The following is a 19,486-nucleotide window of genomic DNA, read 5'->3' as shown; positions in this document are numbered from 1 at the left end:
TGTTGTCTGCTCTCACTACAGATCACAATGTCATCCGCAAACATCATGGTCCATGGGGATTCCTGTCTAACCTCATCTGTCAGCCTGTCCATCACCATTGCGAACAAGAAGGGGCTCAGAGCTGATCCCTGATGGAGTCCCACCTCCACCTTGAACTTCTCTGTTACCCCTACAGCACACCGCACCACTCTCTCACAGCGAGCATACATGTCCTGCACCAGTCTAACATACATCGCTGCCACTCCAGATTTCCTCATACAATACCAGAGCTCCTCCCTTGTCATATGCTTTTTCTAGGTCTACAAAAACACAATGCAGCTCTGGCCTTCTCTGTACTTCTTGATTAGCATTCTCAACGTAAATACTGCACCTGTAGTGTTCTTTCTAGGCATGAAGCCATACTGCTGTTCACAAATGCTGACTTCTGCTCTCAGTCTAGTTTCCACCCATAACTTCATTGTATGGCTCATCAACTTTATCCCTCCATAGTTGCCGCAATTCTGCACATCCCCTTTATTCTTAAAAATAGGCACCGTCATACTCCGTCTCCATTCTTCAGGCATCTTCTCACTCTCTGAGATCCTGTTGATTAATTGAGTCGGAAAAAAAAGACATTTTTCAGCTTCTTATTGTTCATTTAAGAAGTATTTTTTTCCCTTTGTGTTTGTGGCTCAGTCAGTCTGACCTCAGCTCCACTCCATCAAACCGCACTCCAGTTCCGGTTTTCCTCTGACGTCATCACGGGATGCGGAAGTGTGTTCTCAGACCTCAGGTCTCTTCGTGTAGCACTAACCTGTTCCGCACAAGTTTCCTCCGCTAGGTGAAGATGCTGAAGGCGGTGATCTTAATCGGCGGGCCTCAGAAAGGTAAACAGCTTCTTTTCCAGCCCACTTTTTGATATTTCGGAGTGGAGTGTGTGAAGTGGCCGGCGGAAGCTACGATGCTAATGCTAACCCCAAACAGCCGGTGTGTTTATCTGACGTGGCTAAAGACAGGTCTCGGGACGAAGAACGACGGGAGTCTTTTTAACATAACAATATTTATTTTCGCACATAAGCTACGTTATCACTTAAATTAAATCTCGTTGTAAATGACAGTGAAATTTACTGCATTTAACTATGACTGCGGTTACACACTTGTCACTGACGTATTGACTATGTTATACTCACTGAACAACCCATACATGTGTACAGATCGAACCGACTTTCGGATTATTTTGATTTCTTTTGATTTTACGTTTCATTTTAGTATCTCTAGGATGGTATCAGATTCATGTTACAGTTAAACAAAGGAAAAATGGTATTTTCCCCAAACAGGTGCAAGTATCACTCCCTCACTACTGTCATTCTATGTCGTTCAGATTCAAAATTCCAAGTGTACTCATTTTTACAGTCTGTAAACCTATTTCCTTAAATGCTTATTTTGCTGTCCACAGTGAAGCCAGATCGGAAGGCAAAATACAAAACAATTAATAAGAGTTACAGTATTGCAGAGAAATGTGCACAAACAGTGCAAAGAATTGTAAACAATGCAGGGAATGGTAAACAGTAAACAGGATGTTTACTTACATATACACAGAAATGTGCACAAACAGTGCAAAGAATTGTAAACAATGCAGGGAATTGTAAACAGTAAACAGGATGTTTACTTACATATACACAGAAATGTGCACAAACAGTGCAAAGAATTGTAAACAATGCAGGGAATTGTAAACAGTAAACATGATGTTTACTTACATATACACATATACATACTCCTTATTACAACGTTACACAAAAATGACCAACAAACACAATGTGGACATTGCAATATGCCCCGAAGTGCCTTGTTTTTAGCAGTGTGCAAGGACGTCCACGCCTTCATCGACCATTGCTGATGTCCCGTTGCAGGCACCAGGTTTCGGCCGCTGTCGTTCGAGGTTCCCAAGCCGCTGTTTCCCGTTGCCGGCGTGCCCATGCTGCAGCATCACATTGAAGCATGTGCTAAGGTGAGCCTCTTTGCAAAGTCGCTATACACTGATACACTGGTTCCTTTTTTGAAACTATAAATGGTTGACAGCATGGTGTTTCTGTGTGAACTTGACAGTGTTTCTTTGCAATCATGAGCTCTCCCCGCAAACCGTAACGTTGAAGCTGCCTTTCACGCTCATTTTTATGTCATCTGTCACGCATTTTGAGACATCTTAAGGGGGAAAAAAAGTCAAATGGTCATTTTTTTTTACTTTTGAGTTCATGGGATTTTTTTGCCCTTACTTTTAGCAGAAGTTAAAGAGGAAGAAATTTGCATATCATAACGATATTTGTGAAATCAGCATAAGACAATTAAATACGCACAGTGAACCACGATTTTGACTATAGACTTTTTGACTTCTATGGTCACCTGTGCATTGTGGCATCGTGATACAGCGTTTTGTTTTATTTATCGGTAGGTACCCAATATGAAGGAGATCTTGCTCATTGGCTTTTACCAACCCAATGAGGAACTGACCAGGTTTCTTGTCACGGCGCAGCAGGACTTCAAAATTTCCATCAGGTAAAGCGTGGAGTTGAACAATTCTGATTGATTCTTGTGTTGTTTTGACGTTTATGGTGTTATATTCTAACCCAGGGGTCGGCAACCCATGCTGCTCTTCCATCTTTACACTGCGGCTTCGAGTGGCTTGGGAAAATACATTATAAAAATTGAATTGAAGCATATTTCATTTGTGTTAATTCCTTTTTTTAACTTTTAGTTCTAAGTTGGAAGATTTTTGTGATCTTGAAATATTAAATAAGATTATATTTACTATTTTTTGCCGGTTAAAATAACGTCACACTCGCGGAAGCCGGTGAAGTCCCGGTTTGCAGATGCTGTGCGCAGAAGTTCAGGAGCAGAAGTCCCATAAATCAGGTAGAATAAATATTTATGGAGATATTTTGCAAATATTTATTTTTTTATTGTTTACTGACACAGTGATTTTTTTCCCAGTTTACTTTTAAAATTCAGGTCAAGGCTCCGCTACACGCTCTGAAAGCCCAAACCTCAAAATGATTTCATCACATGAATAAAATTTAATTTTCTCAGTAATACTTTGTGAATTTCAGAAGCTACACACTTGTTTATACAAAGAGTAAAGGTAATTAAAAGCAATTTATACAGTGGCACCTTTATTTTAGACGTCAAAAAGTAATCTCGGCCCCCGGTGTTTTCTTTTCTGAGGAAACCGGGTCCAAATGGCTCTTTGGGCGTTACGGGTTGCCGACCCCTGGTTTAGGGACCTTTTCTTCCGACGAGCCCACAGCGAAACTAAACTCTTACGGTTCTTCAAGAGTATAATTGTGATATATTTAATTCAGGAATGAAAACACAAGAAGAGAGATAGATTGTGATTTGATTTTCTTGCCGTCCCATGACATAGAGAATGTCATCACTTTGTGGCTTTAGTGATAATTCATCAGCCAGTGTTCTTTTCTAGGGAGCCTTGGACTGTGATTGAAAGTCCTCCAGACTTTTAGACATTTCTGGACAAAGTGTGTCATTTTCTGACCCCGGCTGTGCTCTCCTTCATGACTCTGCTGCAGGTATTTGCAGGAGTATGCAGCCTTGGGTACTGGAGGGGGAATCTATCACTTCAGAGATCAGATTGTCTCAGGCAGCCCGGAGGCTTTCTTCGTTCTGAATGCTGATGTTTGTTCAGCCTTTCCCCTGGCGGAGTTGCTCAGCTTTCAGAAGGAACATGGAGAACCAAACAGTTTTGTTATCCTCGGGACAACGGTGAGATTTCATTTTGGCTGGGTGGAAGGATCTTGTTGGAACGTGTAAAAAAATAAATCACAAAGGCACTTTTGCCGGGTTTGTTTTTTTTTTTTTTCCGAGCCAATGGCAATTCCAGTATTTTCGGATTGAGGGAATCTGATGTGGATATATTACATCATGCTTGAGCTGTATGCTAATTTTTGTCAAAGTAGAACTAATTTCTACATTCAATAGACCGTAACAAGCCGCAGTATGTATGTATGTGTGTGTATATATATATATATATATATATACAGGACCGGCTCAGAAAATTACAATACTGTGATAAAGTTCCTTCTGTAATGCAATTACAAAAACAAAAATGTCATACATTCTGGATTTATTACAAATCAATTGAAATATTGCAAGCCTTTTATTATCTTAATATTGCTGATTATAGCTTACATCTTAAGAAAACTCAAAAATCCAATCTCAAAATATTAGAATATCGTGAAAAAGTCATTTATGTTTTTTTTAATTGCATTACACAAGATGAAGAACTTTATCACATATTCTAATTTTCTGAGACAGTCCCCTATGTATATGTGTGTGTGTGTGTGTGTGTGTATACCGTATTTTGTGTGTATTTTCTGCACCATAATGCACTCCTCCAGTGAATGGCCTGTTTTAAAACTGTTTTCATATATAAGGCGCACTGCATTATAAGGCGCATAGAAAAGAAACTACTTGGGTCGTGTTATGCATCCGCTAGATGAAGCTCCGATAAAGGTAATGTCAGCAAAACAGTCAGATAAGTCAGTCAAACCTCATTAATAGATCAGTCAAACCTCATTTTGGTGGGACTGGAATTCCTCTTTACCGTTTTTTTTACCGCTGCTACTTCGGCAGCGCCCCCTGGCTAGGGTAGCCATAATTAACCAATATTGATCCATATATAAGGCGCATTGGATTATAAGGCGCACTGTCGGTGTTTGAGAAAATGAAAGGGTTTCAGCCGCGCCTTATAGTGCAGAAAATACGGTATATATATTGTCATCACAACTTTTATTGGACTAAATAGCAACATTTAAATAACGTCAGGGTCCAGTTTTTTTCATGTCACACTCAGATATATCTAGATGATATCAACCATTTCAATTTTGCTGCTGCTTTTTCTTCCGGTAGACGGTGCGCCCAGTGCCGCCGTCGGATCTTTATTGCTGATAAGAAGTAATTCAATTTTCAACGTGTCTTTGCCTTTCTTTTAATAGGCAAACAGAACACAGTCCATGAATTACGGCTGCATCGTCGCAAATGAGGAAACAAATGAGGTGTGTCACCTTTCGAATCCCCTGAACACTTCCAGCTGTTTCACACTGTTTATGCACATTCTCATAAAAAAAAGCAAACGGTCAAAACGAATCCAAGAAACGCACAATTACGGTTTGATAATCGTCCGTTTTCCGCTCAAGGTCCTGCATTACGTGGAGAAGCCGAGCACGTTTGTGAGCGACATCATCAACTGCGGCATTTACCTCCTCAACCCAGATATCTTTCAGCACATCGGCACGGTTTTCCAGAAGAATCAGCAGGACATGTTGCTGTGAGTTCGGGATGCGCGCGCGCGCGCGTGTGTGTGTGTGTGTGTGTGTGTGTATTCTGTTGTTCTAATTTCTTTGGTTCTCCTCATTTCATTTTTCTCCCCCCCCTTCCCCTCCGGCCGCGATTTCTGTTTCCTCACATAACCATCAGATATCCATACGACGGGTAAGTAGGTTGACGCCAGCTGCACAGTGTTGTCATAGAGCACTTAGTGTCTGGTGTGTGAGCGCCGTAGAAATAACCCACTATTTCCTCCGGGAGTCCGTGGGATGCTCTGTGAATGTTGCATGTACCCTTCTTCACGTGCACTTTTTTCTCAGAGAGAGAGATTAAGAGATTGAGTGAACCTTACGATAGTGCTTAGTGAAATTAGCTCAAGGAAAAGCCCTTCAGGGCGCTTTTTATCCCGGCCCGGATAATTCCTCCCGTATTGTATCTCGGCCTCTGGAGGCGGATGCTCCTCGTATCCGTTTTTTGTTTTCCTTCATGTTGCCTCTTGTATCTCAATCAGTTCAAGAAGCTAATTAGGTATGAGGACGCCAGGCCGTGTGTCACACGGCTCAGGATTAAAGAAGGTACGAAAATAAAAGTCAAATTTGTTAGCGGCAGCTTGTTTTTCATGACATCACATCACATTACATTTGGCAGACGCTTTTATCCAAAGCCACTTACAATAGAGGACATAAGGACTGCAAATAACACTTGCAAATACAAGATGCACAGGAAATATACACAACAGTAAGCTTGGGTTAGTGAGTTTGTTTTTTTTTTTTTTAGTTTGACAAAGACATACATGAACGTACACACTGCAGAGCCTAATTTGCTGCCTAACCTGATCTGGGGCATCAGCGCAGTAAAAAGTCCTGAAAGAGAAGAGTTTTGACCTGTTTCTTGAAGGTTGAGAGAGATGATGCTCGTCTCGTTGCTTCCGGAAGCTTGTTCCACCACTGAGGTAGTAGAACTGAGAACAGTTTTGCCTGAGATCGCTTAGAGCGAGCAGAAGGTACTGCTAGGAACAAATATTTTAATATCTAAATATTTGATAAATACCAAAATACGTGCTTGAGTGTGAAAATAATGTGTCAGATTTACAACAAAATTGAAATCAACTTCCTCGAGCATGATGTCAAGAAAAGTCCCAGCTGGTATTTTCTTTCCTATTGGTTTTATTTTGTCATTTTTAATTTTTTTTTTTACAGCTCTGTCATTTGATCATTGACATAGCCCCCATATAAATCAGCATTCTTTTAAAACAAACTGATTTTCCGAGGATAACGTCTGAATGTGGACGGTGCCGTCAAATCGCCCCGCGCTAACAGAAACAAGCACAGTTTGTTTTCGGTTTATTTTCTACCATGTTTGCGGCTGATAGCCATCAGCTCACCCCAAGGACCGGGGATGTACGAGGAAAGGTCAAAACACACTGCGCATACATCAATAAGATCCAAACCAGCGTTAGCGCTGAATCTGCAGAATTTCTGAGCGTTTGGGAGATAACTTGAAAGAAACGAGAAGAGTGATGCCGTTAAATCTCACCGGGGCTTCTCTGCCTCCAACCATTTCCTCGTCTTTTTTTTTTTTTTCTTTTGCTAAGGCTCTGATTAGGGTTGGAATCCTTTTTAAAATATTCCACTCATCAATTTTTAACTCTGTTTCATCTCAGGGTCTCACAATGCTCGATATACAAGAGAGCCCAATTAATATGGAACGCACACGCGTCCGTCTGTTTAAAATTTGGATCACTTCTGAGTAATCAGCTTTGGTTTCAGCCCCGAAACTGACAGCGTTGGAGTTATTACCCATGATGCATTTTAACTCGCCGCTCTCATTCAATCCTCGCTAATGGACCGCTGGGCAGCAGGAGTGTGTTCCTGCCCCGATAAGACGCCCGTGCTAACGTGCTAACGCGCTAACGTCTTCCACCGGATGATCCAAATCTCAGATCTCAGTCGACTCCTATTCATCGTCGGTCATTTTTGGAATGACAACAAAAATCCAGGTGGTGCACCGAGAAGCCAGAAGGTCCCTGGTTGGATTCCCGTTTGTCCAGGTTCCTCCAACAGTCCGAAAACACGCGGCGGATTCGTTGTAGACATTGTCCAGACTTGTAAATACAGGATCACCGTTCCAGAAATGAATGAATGAACGAACAGCAAAATCTGACGAATGGCTTCATTTGCCATCTTAGCTGAACATTACGGCCTGACAGTTTCCGGCATGTGTGTGTGTGTGTGTGTGTGTGTGTGTTTGTCTGCACCATGCCCGCTACAGGAAAGGTCAAATCAGACTGAACTTGTTGAGGTCACTGAGGTCCTTCAGAGTGCAAGGAGCTCTCCGGGATCTTGGATGGACAGCATCTCCCACCCGTGCAGAACATCACTGCAGCTCCGTCAGCGACACACTCCTCCACCCCCAAGGGTGTGAAGGACGGATTTCGCAAACCACTTCCTTCCAGCTGTTTTTGGGCTGCTTAGTAGCCAGCTCTGCTCTCGATAGACTTCATTCATTCAATCACACATCCACTCATTCATCCACTCAGGCGTGCTGGAAGCAGCTGTTGTCTGCTGCTAGTTTTCTGTTTTGTTTTTTTTTTTTTCGCAGGAGAGTGTTGATATTATATTTTTTTTATCATTTTCGTATGCTACTGTCACTTAACTACCTCTACTGCACTGTCCACTTTCTGCTGTGTACATTGAAATTTACCCTTTGTGGGACAATTCGAGGGACATTCTGTTCTATCCTAAGTGTATAATATACCAGATGTATATCACAATCTGTGAAATATAAATACCGATATATACATATATATATGTATATAATAATAACCTTTATTTATACTTGTAAGACCACTGAGGTCTCCCTCATTTTCAGGGTCGACAAGTTTACAAGCAAAGCAGAGCACAGCACAACAATGAAATGAGATCAAAATAAAAAACAGGAGATAAACTAAAGACAGGTGAAAATGAGATTAAATTAAAGACAGTACGGAGGCAGTGGATAAAAACTCAAAACAAGTAAAAAATGAGATCAAATTAAAAAGTACAAGGGGGTGGATAGAACTAAAAACAAGTTCAATTGGCAGTACAAATTAAAAAACAGTAGATAAACTAAAAACAGGTGCAAATGTGATTAAATTAAAGACAGTACGGAAGCAGTAGATAAAACTCGAAACAAGTAAAAGTAAATATAAAGTAAAAGTAATACCATCCAGTGGACAAATTTGTGCCATAGTTACAGTGCAACAAATATATTTAGAAATAGTCACATTGTAAAACCAACCAGAAATTACACAAAAGTACCACATGTGCGACCATTAAATCAGCCATTTGTATTAAAATCCCTACTGAGAAATAATAACGTATATCTGGAAAAAGACAGGTGAGAGTGTCAGAATTTAAAAAAAAAATGGAAATTAAACTACTCATCATTGTGTCTTGGACTCTTTGAACCCAAGCAGATATGGTGCTCTAGAGCAGGTGCTGAAAACGGGTGTCTGAATCATCTTCATTGTTTTGTCAGATTAATTTGGGTTTTGCTCTTACGTCTAAACACTCGGCCGTGTCTGGGTTTTCACCGTGACCTCTTACTTTGGAAAAAGAAAAGTCGACGAGGGGTGTGTCGGATTAATGGTACGCTCCGGGCGTTGCAGAGAGGAACCCACGAACGGCTGGCACCGAGCCGAGGCCATCCGGCTGGAGCAGGACATCTTCACCGCCCTGGCCGGACAGGGCAAACTCTACGTGTACAAGACGCTCAGCTTCTGGAGCCAAATTAAGTCTGCAGGGTGAGTCTACATGTAGATGTTTGGAAAAGAGTCATCCCAGCAAAATGCGCCATCCCTCGTCCTCTCCATTTTTTTTTTTCCCAGGTCTGCAATTTATGCCAGCAGATTGTATCTCAACCAGTATCACACGACTCACCCCGAAAGGCTGGCCTCGAATAAAGAGCGTGGGCCGAAAATAAGCGGTAAGATTCATTGGCTCTCTCAAGCCGCAGTGTTTATTTCTGATATATGAGACAAAATGGTTCAGTTGTTTTACCTCTCTGTAGGCAACGTTTATATTCATCCGACCGCCAACATCGACCCCACTGCCACGGTGAGCGTCTCGCCTTCCGCCATAAGTGCCGCCCTAAAAATACACGCAAGAACTTCTTGGTACTTCTTGGAACTGTGGAACTGTGTGAGGAGTGTCCGGAGTGGCAGAGAAGTATATTAGACAGGCGCAGGACATGTATGCCTGCTGCGACACAGTAAGGTGTGCCGTATGTATGGCAGAGGAGTTGAAGATTGAGGTCGGACTACATCAGGGATCAGCTCTGAGCCCCTTCTTGTTTGCAATGGTGATGGACAGGCTGACAGATGAGGTCAGACAGGAATCTCCATGGAGATGTTTGCAGATGACACTGTGATCTGTAGTGAGAGCAGGGAACAGGTGGAGGAACATCTAGAGAGGTGGAGGTATGCTCTTGAAAGGAGAGGTTGGAACAGCGAGGCTACAGGGAGTGGAGGTAAAGTAGGGGAATGATTTGAAGTTCTTAGGATCAACAGTCCCGAGCAGTAGAGCGGTTGAGAAGAGGTGAAGATACATGTTCAAACAGGTTGGGACACACTCTGAACATGGTCAGGATTGATTCAAGACTATCAGCCAGAGTGAAAGGAAAGGTGTAGGAGACAGTGGTGACACCAGCGATGCTGTTTGGTTTGGAGAAAGTGGCACTGAGGAAAAGAAAGGAGGCAGAGCTGGAGGCAGCAAGATGAAGATGTTCCTCTTTGGGAGTGAGGAGGATGGAGAGCATCAGGAAGGAGTCCATCAGAGGGACAACACATGTTCGATGTTCTGGAGATCAAGCCAGACTCAGATGTACAGAGGAGGGATCGTGAATATATCGGTAGACGTATGCAGAGGTTGGAACAACCAAGCAGGAGGTATGGAGGAAGAGCAGGAAGGAGGTTTATGGATGTAGCGAAAGAGGACATGAAGTTAGTTGGCGGGAAAGAAGAGGATACAGAGAATAGGGTCAAGCAAGAAAGCAAGAGGACTACCTTGAAAGCCATGCTACCCGTTTGCGTTCCCCTCTCTGCAGCTTGGTCCCAACGTCTCCATCGGTACCGGGGTGACCATCGGTGCCGGGGTCAGGGTCCGCGAATCCATCATCCTCCATGGTGCAACCCTGCAGGTAACGGCCCTGTCGGCTACGTGACCCGGCTCCAGATCACATCCCTGAAAATGAGCGCGATCTTTAAACGCGCGCTTTATTTATTTATTCGGTCTTTTTTTGGTATTTTGATGCCTCTGCAATCAATGCGTGGAACATACACTCATCTCTCATGCGAGGCGTCGAGTTCAAAGAATCGCCGATACTTCTTCCAAGTCCAAGGACTGAGGACGGGTGGAATGTTAAAAAAACTCCTCATTACATTCAGCGGGAGTTTCCCGGCTCCCTGAGACTCGTGGTCATGAGTCTGATGCCCCTTTATTTGTTGAGTCTACTCGGATTTGAAATGCCGAGAGCATCTTACAGGCCCGGGTCCCGCTGGTAGCGCAGAGTATTTTGGTGTCCCGCCACGTACTGCGGCAGAGTTGACGCCGTCCATCCCGAATTCACAGTCTCGGGTTCATCTGCCTATTTTTTTTTTAAATTCTACGCTCGTCTTTCTCCAAACTGCAGAAATAGGGTTTATGTTAAATAATAAAATCCATGGCAGTTACCAGCCAAACCAACTGCACTTGGGATAAGATGGAACGATATCTGTGGAGGTTCTCAGTCCTCCAGGTGAATTCTTGTCTTTTTGTCCTGGCAACTGCACTTGAATTTCTTCCCTTGATTCGGTACAACATACAACATAAGGTGTGATGACATGTATGACATGTTGCTGGTGTGTTGGAGAAACTCTGAAACACCATATTTACATTTCAAACCCCACAACACCCCGAGGCTAAAACAGGTGCACCCCAAGAACAAAACACCCTGGCACAAGATAGCGGTGTATGCTGTCACTTGCGCTAAGGATTGTGATGATGTCTACATTGGAGAGACCGAAACAACCTCTACACCACTGATGGCCCAACACAGGCGAGACCCCACTTTGTTTGAACACAGCATTCCAATCCAGGTAGTCCCACTAAGTTGCTTTTTTTCTAACAAACGACCCCCTGGCAGTTATATTCGGAAGCTCCCTATCGGTTATTAGAACTGAAGAAGCTTCTAGGATGAGGGTTGAAACGCTTTGAAGTGAAGAAATTCAAGTCCACTTGCCAAGACAATAAGATCTGGACAAGAATAAGGTAGAAACCCAATAAGTAGTGACGGCTCTTTGAATGCACTTTTAAGCTCCTGTTTCGCTCTCTGGCCTTCTTGAAGGCCGCTGTGATTGGATGTCATTCCTCCAGTGACCGCTGGTGAACCTCCGACAGGAGGGCAGTTATTGGCTTCTGACGTGACGTGTGAATGAGAGGGTGAAAGGTTGCATGGTTTTACATGACGCGTGAGTTAGAGCAGCCTTTTTGTCAACGTTTGACAGTTTTAGCGAGGTTACATGTAGATTACATGCTTGGATCCACTTGTATGCAACTTTTTTAGCAGCTTCCTCGTAACATTGCGCCAAAAACATAACATGAATATAATGACGGCTTCATTGCCTCATTGCCGCATATTATGCAGAGCAGAGATTGTCTGTTAAAATCTTTCTTTTTCTTGGAGTTTGTATGCTCTTCTTCTGTCTCTTCACTAGACCTTTTCAAAAGAAACTTTCTGTCTGACGTCTGTTATGTACTCATTTTGCTAGCTTTTGGGTTACTTTTTTGGCGCTCAAGTGACCGATATGTCACCGAGAGATTCCGGTCATTTTTCAAAATAAAAATTGTTCCGACTCGGATAATAAATCCAATAAGATAATTGATTATTTCTTGGGCGGCTCGGCACCAATTGATCGGGTTGCAGACCACCGAGTTGGAGGGTGAATGTTGTATGTTTATTATTGCGTCCCAATTAGATCGGTGACCCCGCCTCTCGTCCAATCACAGTTGACCCTGATTGCAGCGTGAGCGACGAATGATTGCGTGCTAATAATAGCATGCTAATGCTATTATTGATTTCTAGAGTAAAAGCTATAAGACCTAACTACAATACTTGAGTATTGTCCTAAAATATATTTTTGGGTTTATAGCTTGACAGCAAAAAACACTAAAGAACATCATTTTAAAGTATTTTATTTCTGAAAAGCCGGACTCGACCCGAATGTCCGAATCCCACTTTGACCGAGTGTCGTTTTTTTTTTCCCTCCCCCCTCCATGCAGGATCACTGTTGTGTCTTGAATAGCATCGTGGGTTGGGACAGCACCATAGGCAAGTGGGCCCGGGTTGAGGGGACCCCGAGTGACCCCAACCCCAACGACCCCTACGCCAAGATCGACAGCGAGACCCTCTTCCGAGAAGGAAAACTCACGCCCTCGATCACAATCCTCGGTAATATTCCCTCAAAGCCGCTTTTCCTGTATCAACGTAAATGTTGTACTCGACAGATCACGTGTAAGACAAACGTTTTAACTGCGGGGCCAAGTTTTATCAATTCGAGGAATTAACTCGTCGCCTTATCGGTCGTCATTCCGAAATATTGCGTATCGACAGAATGGACAAAAAAATAGACATCATGATTGATCCGCGTTCAAGATGTCACTTTATAGAAGTTTCTTGAATTGAGATGAGATGATAAGAACAACTTTATTTATCCCGAAGGAAATTGCTGTGCCGGAGTTTCAAGCAAAAACATAACAATAATAGGTAATAGTAGGAAGGAGGGAGAATAAGAGTGGCAAGGTTAAGGCTATCAAGTGGTTGTCTTGGTTTTAAAAAGAACAAAGAAAGTCAAAGCTCCGTTTGAATCGAACTATTGGTGTCAGAGGTATTTGAAGGCTAAAGATTATCATTATTCCTGAGTTCGAGTCGATTTACTCGATCGCTCCAATAATTGAGCCTCAGTCCGAACGACGTCCGACCTCTCGGCAAAGAGAGGGCGGAATTTCTCTGAAATTAACCCGAGGATTTTATCGGTCGCCGTAGCAACCGGCGGTCCGTAGCCAAAACGCGCATCGAACGAGGCTTCGCGTTTCGCTCGTTCGCGAGTTACAAGTTACTCCCTCCTGACCGTTTCCATGGTTTCGACGGGTTGTTCATGTTTATTAAATCCTGGGCGTTCGAGTAACTTTGTCATGTCCGCCTTTAAATCTCGCCTTTAAAACACACCTCATCCTTTCCCGTTTTTGTTTTGTTTTTTTTTCCCGTGTCCTTTCTCCGCAGGCTGTAACGTGACCATTCCCCGCGAGGTGATTATCCTCAACTCCATTGTCCTCCCCCACAAAGACCTCAACCGCAGCTTCAAAAACCAAATTATTCTCTAGTTAATCTCCCTCACGCCCTGTCCGCTCACTGTCAGCCATGAAGGATGCAGACGGACACACACACACACACACACACACACACACACACGATGTATATAAGACGTCAGAAGTGAAGATATGGGAGATTAATTAAACCCTTTTGAAAGATAGTTTTTTATGCATTTGTCCTGGAGGCTTTCTGCATCGGCGGGTGTCGGCGGTTTGAGAGGCCGTACAATCACGCACGTTGATTCACCTTGAAAAGTGGTGTCACCCCAGAGGTTTATTTTTGTTTTTTTTTTATTAACTTTATTAACCAAATTGTGAAATTACTACCTCCCCTCCCCCTCCCCCTCCGCGTGATGTATTTGGCCGGGTGTAACGCGGTGTAAAAATGTTTTATAGACAACCGTGTCCTGCCTCTTCAAGGACACTCTTGACAAACCTGACATGTTTCCGCACGACAGAAAAAAATATTAGAAAATAAAATACGAGCAGCGACTGACTGGGTTCGTTTGTCGCGACGGCGGCCGACACGGCGCTCGGACTTAAACTTCTAGCTTTCTAATTGTCGGTAAAAATCGACTCCCAGCCGCATAAATCACCGGTTTCGGATTTACGTCGCAATCAAGCGATGTGGCATCTCTTGCATGCAAACCTAGCGGGCGTTTAATCCCACATAAACCTTTCAGATTGTCATCCCTGATTCATTTTATTCCAGATTAGTTGTTTGAGCTGGAGCGAACCTGAGGAGAAGTCAAATACTCCATAGAGTTACAGGATAAAAGCTTTGGATCGGAGATGAAAAAATGCAAATTACAGGGAAAATGTGACGCCAAATACATTCGAATTCAGTGAAATCTGAAAGAAAATCTTTTTTTTTTTTTGTGAGTTCAAATCTCAGGCGACGTCTAGCTGTTTCCTTCCAGACTTTTAATTTTAATATGAATTACCTTCAATGTCCTTTTGACGGCACTTCATTCAGTGGTAGTTTTACTCGAACAATGCATTTGTTCCTACCAACACACACACACACACACATATAGATCCAAAATCCAATATCATTTACAGAACAGTTCATAACTTGTTGACAGCTTCTGTGTGTGTGTTTGCTTTTTTTTCTCTCCTCTCCTTTTGACTCCGGGAACCGAGATTGTTAACAAGTCGGTGAACAGACCAGCAGGGGAAGCGCAGAACCGCCAAGGAAGGAAATAAAAAGGAAGAGAATAAAAATAAAAACAATAGCGAGACATAAATAATAAGGAGGGAGAGACGGTTGAGCTGACAGCTGGAATTCAAGCCCCCCCTTTCTCGTTCTTCGCGTTCAAACGCGAGCTGCATTTTAACGCGGTGAGTAAAGAGACATCAAAACACAACACACCTTTGCAACAGCGGGGGGTTTTTAGGGGTTCGAAATAAGGAGTGCACACAGATTTTAGACGAATACAGCATTATGATTGCTAAAATAAGAAGGTGTTGTGTATTAAACACGTCCGTGAAGGCAGCGGCTTTTGCAAGTGTCATAAATGAGGATTTTGAAAATATATAAAGCGTGTTTTTTCTCATCTCGTCTTCATCGGTTGTTTTAAAAGTCACGTTCGATGCGCTTTTTTTGAGAGAAACTGGACAAAATGTCAGATTTATCCATATGAGCTTGCAACACTTTTGCAACCTTAAGTTGATTAAACAGCTTCCAACAGAATGCGTTTCCAAAATGTGTGTGTGTGTGTGTTTATGGAGGGGGGTAGATTGCGGAATTCACCTGCCAATCAAGGGCTCCGTGCGTGTGTGTGTGTGTGTGTGTGATAAGGAAAAAGAAAGAAATAAAACACGCAGCAGCAGGAAGGGCACTAAGGCAGACACTCACTGTCTGTTTCCCCAAAAAGTGTTTCAAATGTCCTTTTTTTTTTAACCTAAAAATCAAAGATGTGTCCCATAACCCTCGCTTTTCTCGCTCCCGAGCAAATTCCCAGATAACGCCCGAGAACGGGGGCAAAAGGACGAATCGTGCGAACCTTTTGGGCGTCTTTCCAGCGACGTGAACGCAGCAGGAGATCCCCGCGGGGGCGTGAGAAGCCGTAATAAAAATAGATGGATGGACCTCCACAGCTGCCCGAAGTCGATTTACCAAAGACAATTTTTTTAAATCAATATCATTTCTATCTTTACGCGCTCCTGCTCCGGATGGAAACGGTTCCTCTCTTGTCGTGCGCTAGAAGCGCCCTAGAAATAGTCTATAAATCAACGCCGCCGGCGGAGACTTCATTTACTTTATCTCCTCCGCTGCTTCACAACCACGACGGTGTGTGTGTGTCCGGGTGTGTCGCGCGGCGTCTTGAGTTCACAATCTAAGCGACGACACGGGGACGTTTCCACCTGAGAGGACGGGCGGAGGGTTTTTGCGTCCGCAAACGCCGACGCCACGCAAAACCCTGAAGGAATGACAAACGAGACGTCCGACGGGAGCCGACGACGCTCAAATTAGCGTCTCGGCTACCGGGCGAGAATGCTAATGTTCGCCCGCTTCCCTCTGAGATCTGGAGCAGGTGTTTTTTGTTCCTCGCTCAGCAGTTGTTTTTTCTTTTTTGCGCGATGTGAAGTCGGGGTTGTTAACTTTGGACTCTGATAGATGCGGCGTCAGGCCTCCCGAGACCGAAGCGGCGGCTGCGACACGCTGCGACTTAAGGAAACGCAAGTGTGTGAAAACTCCCAACAACTTTGCCTTCATGACAATGCTAATTTTTGTCACCATAATTTCTATTAATTTATAAATCCATCGATTGCTTCGATATGCCCTTCTCATCTCCTGCGAAAAGACTCTTTTTCCCTGTATTTTCACAGCTGCTCCGTTTGTCCGTGCTCTTCAACGCCGGATCGCCATATCTAGCGGTTCACCGCTATACGAAGATTTAGGCGACCCCCCCCAAACGATTCCCCGCCGCCGCCGAAAAGAAGAATTAGTTACAGTCAGAAGCCGAAGTCTCGACTTTGGCTGGGAGTTTGATTAAGAAGAAAAAACAAAAAATACATTTTCTTGTTTAGCGCCCGGGTTGGTATGTTTATTTCTCTCGCTAAGCTTTGGCGAGTTCAGGCCCGGAGAGCTAAGCCGAGTCAGAATCCCCACGACGAAAACAGTCTTAGTTCCAGTTTCTCCTCGCCAGAGTGCATTTTCATAAACTCGGCTCCTCCGTGTCTCCGCGCAAATACCTTTTTTGACACGGGACTTAACTGGCGATGCCTGGAAAGAATAGAAATCATTGGAAAGAGAAGAAAACAAGACACCGGAGCTGCATTGTGGAGCTGTTAGCGACTCCCGCTAAACAAATCTATTAGCCGCTTCTATTTTACGCCATTAGAAATCGACCGCCGTTTCCCTTCATGCTTCTCCACGCTTGTCGCCACCCTGCAGCCTCTCCACAGGTGGACGTCCCGTCGAGGAGAAGGAGGCGCCGCGAAGGAAGGCGGCGCCATGGCGACTTCGGTAAGTTGTGTTTTCCCTCGTTGGCGTATGTTAGCCGCAGCCTCGCTAAGGCGCGGGACCCCGAAAGTTGCCTGTTCAGACGCCGCCGTTTTCACAAGAAATGAACCGATAAGCTGTAAAAAGGCCCGGTGTAAGATGGATTTTTTTTTTTTTTTTTTTTGCAAATCAAATCTAGCGGAAATAAAATACAGATCTGGAAATTAGCATAATAGTCCCCATTTATTGGATTATATTTATATCCCTCATCCTGACTCCTCTTCATTCTTAAATCCAGACGCTTTCCTGTTACGTGGGTGAGTTTCTGCCTTCGCGAGCCCAACTCCGCTCCATTTCCTTTCCTCAATTCCAATTAAAAACGTGCACAAAGGAGACGGAGGGGTGCACGTGATGATGTTCTAATGGAGTGGAAAGAAAGTCAAGTCCCGTGATTGATGCCGACGAGCTCCGTTCGGCCAAAATCCTTCAGGTCCGTCACTTGTTCACTCGTTCTGGCGTCGCCATCTTTCTGGGTTTGGAGGATCTTCACCTTCCTGCTCTGGAAGAGGGACGGCTCACATTACATTACATTACATTACATTACATTATATTACATCACATCACATTACATTACATTTGGCAGACGCTTTTATCCAAAGCGACTTACAATAGAGGACATAAGGACTGCAAATAACACTTGCAAATACAAGATGCACAGGAAATATACACAACAGTAAGCTTGTTTTTTTTTTTTTTTTTTTTTGGACAAAGACATACACAAACGTACACACACACACTGCATAGCCTAACTTGCTGCCTAACCTGATCTGGGGCATCAGCGCAGTAAAAAGTCCTGAAAGAAAACAGTTTTGACCTGTTTCTTGAAGGTTGAGAGAGATGATGCTGGTCTTGTTGCTTCCGGAAGTTTGTTCCACCACTGAGGTAGTAGAACTGAGGACAGTTTTGCCTGAGATCGCTTAGAGCGAGCAGAAGGTACTGCTAGTAGGTTTGTATTAGAGGAACGCAGCTCTCTGCCGGGAACATAAGGTCTTATCACATGTTTGTACACATGTTTGCATGTGTTGCAATTCCCCTTCCCACTTTTGGAATTGTAGAATATTTTGTCTTCCTGTAAATATGTAGCTTGTGTAAATATTCCTGTTCTTTCTAATGAGGTCTTTTAGTTGCGGGTGAGCTCCAGGCGAGATTTTCCCTCGTCTGACGTGCAAATCCTCCCTTCCAGAGCCCCTCCACCATCGGAGACGAGAAGGCGTACAATCCTTTCCTGCTCCACGTGGTCCTGGGCGTCCAGCAGTTCCAGGATGAGGACTGGACTCAGTTCAGAGCTCGAGTCCTGGAGGAGCTGCGCAAACGCAAGGATTTGTACAACAGGAGATAGTAGCGACGAGCTAGCTAGCTTGCTAGCAGAGAGGACTGTATCCATGGAGATGCAGTACTGATAGTACTGATGCACTGAGCTCTGAGGTACCATGTGTGCATCACACACCTCTCTGCCGGGAACATAAGGTCTTATCATTTGGTTCAGATATGCCGGACCTGTTCCTGAGGTGGTTTTGAAGGCCAGGATCAGGACCTTGTGCTTGGCAGCTACTGGTAGCCGGTGCAACTGGACGAACAGAGGAACCAACCGTGCTGCAGCATTCTGTACCATCTGCGGCGGCTCGCGTGTTCGGCCCCGTCTTTGCACGCCGACCAACACACCGACGCGTCAAGTAATAAATCACAACACAGATCCCATTCTTAATTTTCTCTCTTGAAATTCATCAAGTACGGCTTTGCCGCACACCCGCAGGGCGACGATTCCGATTCCGCGCAGGTCGCCGCGTTTCCGGTCATCGACCTTAAACTGTTCGGGCCTCTCGTGCTTCATCGTCGCGCATTCGCCTCCTTGACGTTTTTTTTTTTTTTTTTGAAAGCGACGCTCGTGGAGAGCGAAGCGACCTCCCAGCTCCTTCCTCCCGGAGCGAGTCACGGGAACGCTCGTGAGCAAACCCGACAGTCGGCGGAGAGAAGAAGGCAAGTGAAGCCTTGATAATGCGCGGCTGGAAAGCTTCTTGATTTATACCGAGGGTTAGATGGCCCAAATGTATCCTCTTGCAATATTTATAATCACGCATTCCCCCGGCCTTCCGAACGGGAGGCTGCAGACGCGGCGGCGGCGGCTAATGCATCGCTGTCACACACTAATGGAGGACGGCCGTGTGATTATTTGCATCATTTCCATAAGATCATAATTTTGCGCATCCTGTACGTTTAAGATTAGAGTGTGTGAGGAAGGAGCGCCGTGTCCTGGGGGGGGGGGGATGTCTGCTTC

The 19,486-nt window shown here is 44.2% G+C and overlaps 1 protein-coding gene and 1 long non-coding RNA gene across 3 annotated transcripts; both read left to right on the top strand.

Moving 5' to 3' along the window:
* Positions 1-720: 720 nt before the first annotated feature.
* On the top strand, positions 721-14,196 carry gmppaa (GDP-mannose pyrophosphorylase Aa). 2 transcript variants are annotated; one of them, XM_086144720.1, is made up of 13 exons: positions 721-866; positions 1,890-1,987; positions 2,429-2,532; positions 3,561-3,753; positions 4,986-5,045; positions 5,187-5,317; positions 5,467-5,481; positions 8,966-9,100; positions 9,185-9,282; positions 9,367-9,413; positions 10,402-10,494; positions 12,615-12,783; positions 13,615-14,196. In XM_086144720.1, the coding sequence occupies exons 1-13, from the start codon at positions 827-829 to the stop codon at positions 13,713-13,715; spliced, it is 1,284 nt and encodes a 427-aa protein (XP_086000846.1). In that variant the 5' UTR covers positions 721-826; the 3' UTR covers positions 13,716-14,196. The 2 variants fall into 2 exon arrangements, with proteins under 2 accessions (XP_086000846.1, XP_086000847.1); XM_086144721.1 differs by lacking the exon at positions 5,467-5,481.
* A 2,818-nt stretch (positions 14,197-17,014) lies between these two features.
* On the top strand, positions 17,015-18,940 carry LOC147234402 (uncharacterized). The gene is made up of 4 exons (XR_015106005.1): positions 17,015-17,175; positions 17,450-17,468; positions 17,543-17,641; positions 18,395-18,940. It is a non-coding gene; the product is annotated as an uncharacterized LOC147234402 (long non-coding RNA).
* The last annotated feature ends 546 nt before the right edge of the window (positions 18,941-19,486 follow it).

Source organism: Fistularia commersonii, chromosome 4, assembly GCF_037954325.1.
Source record: "Fistularia commersonii isolate RoL2024-O1a breed Wild chromosome 4, RoL_Fcom_v1.0, whole genome shotgun sequence".
NCBI lineage: Eukaryota > Metazoa > Chordata > Actinopteri > Syngnathiformes > Fistulariidae > Fistularia > Fistularia commersonii.
This window is presented reverse-complemented; position numbering and strand designations above follow the sequence as displayed.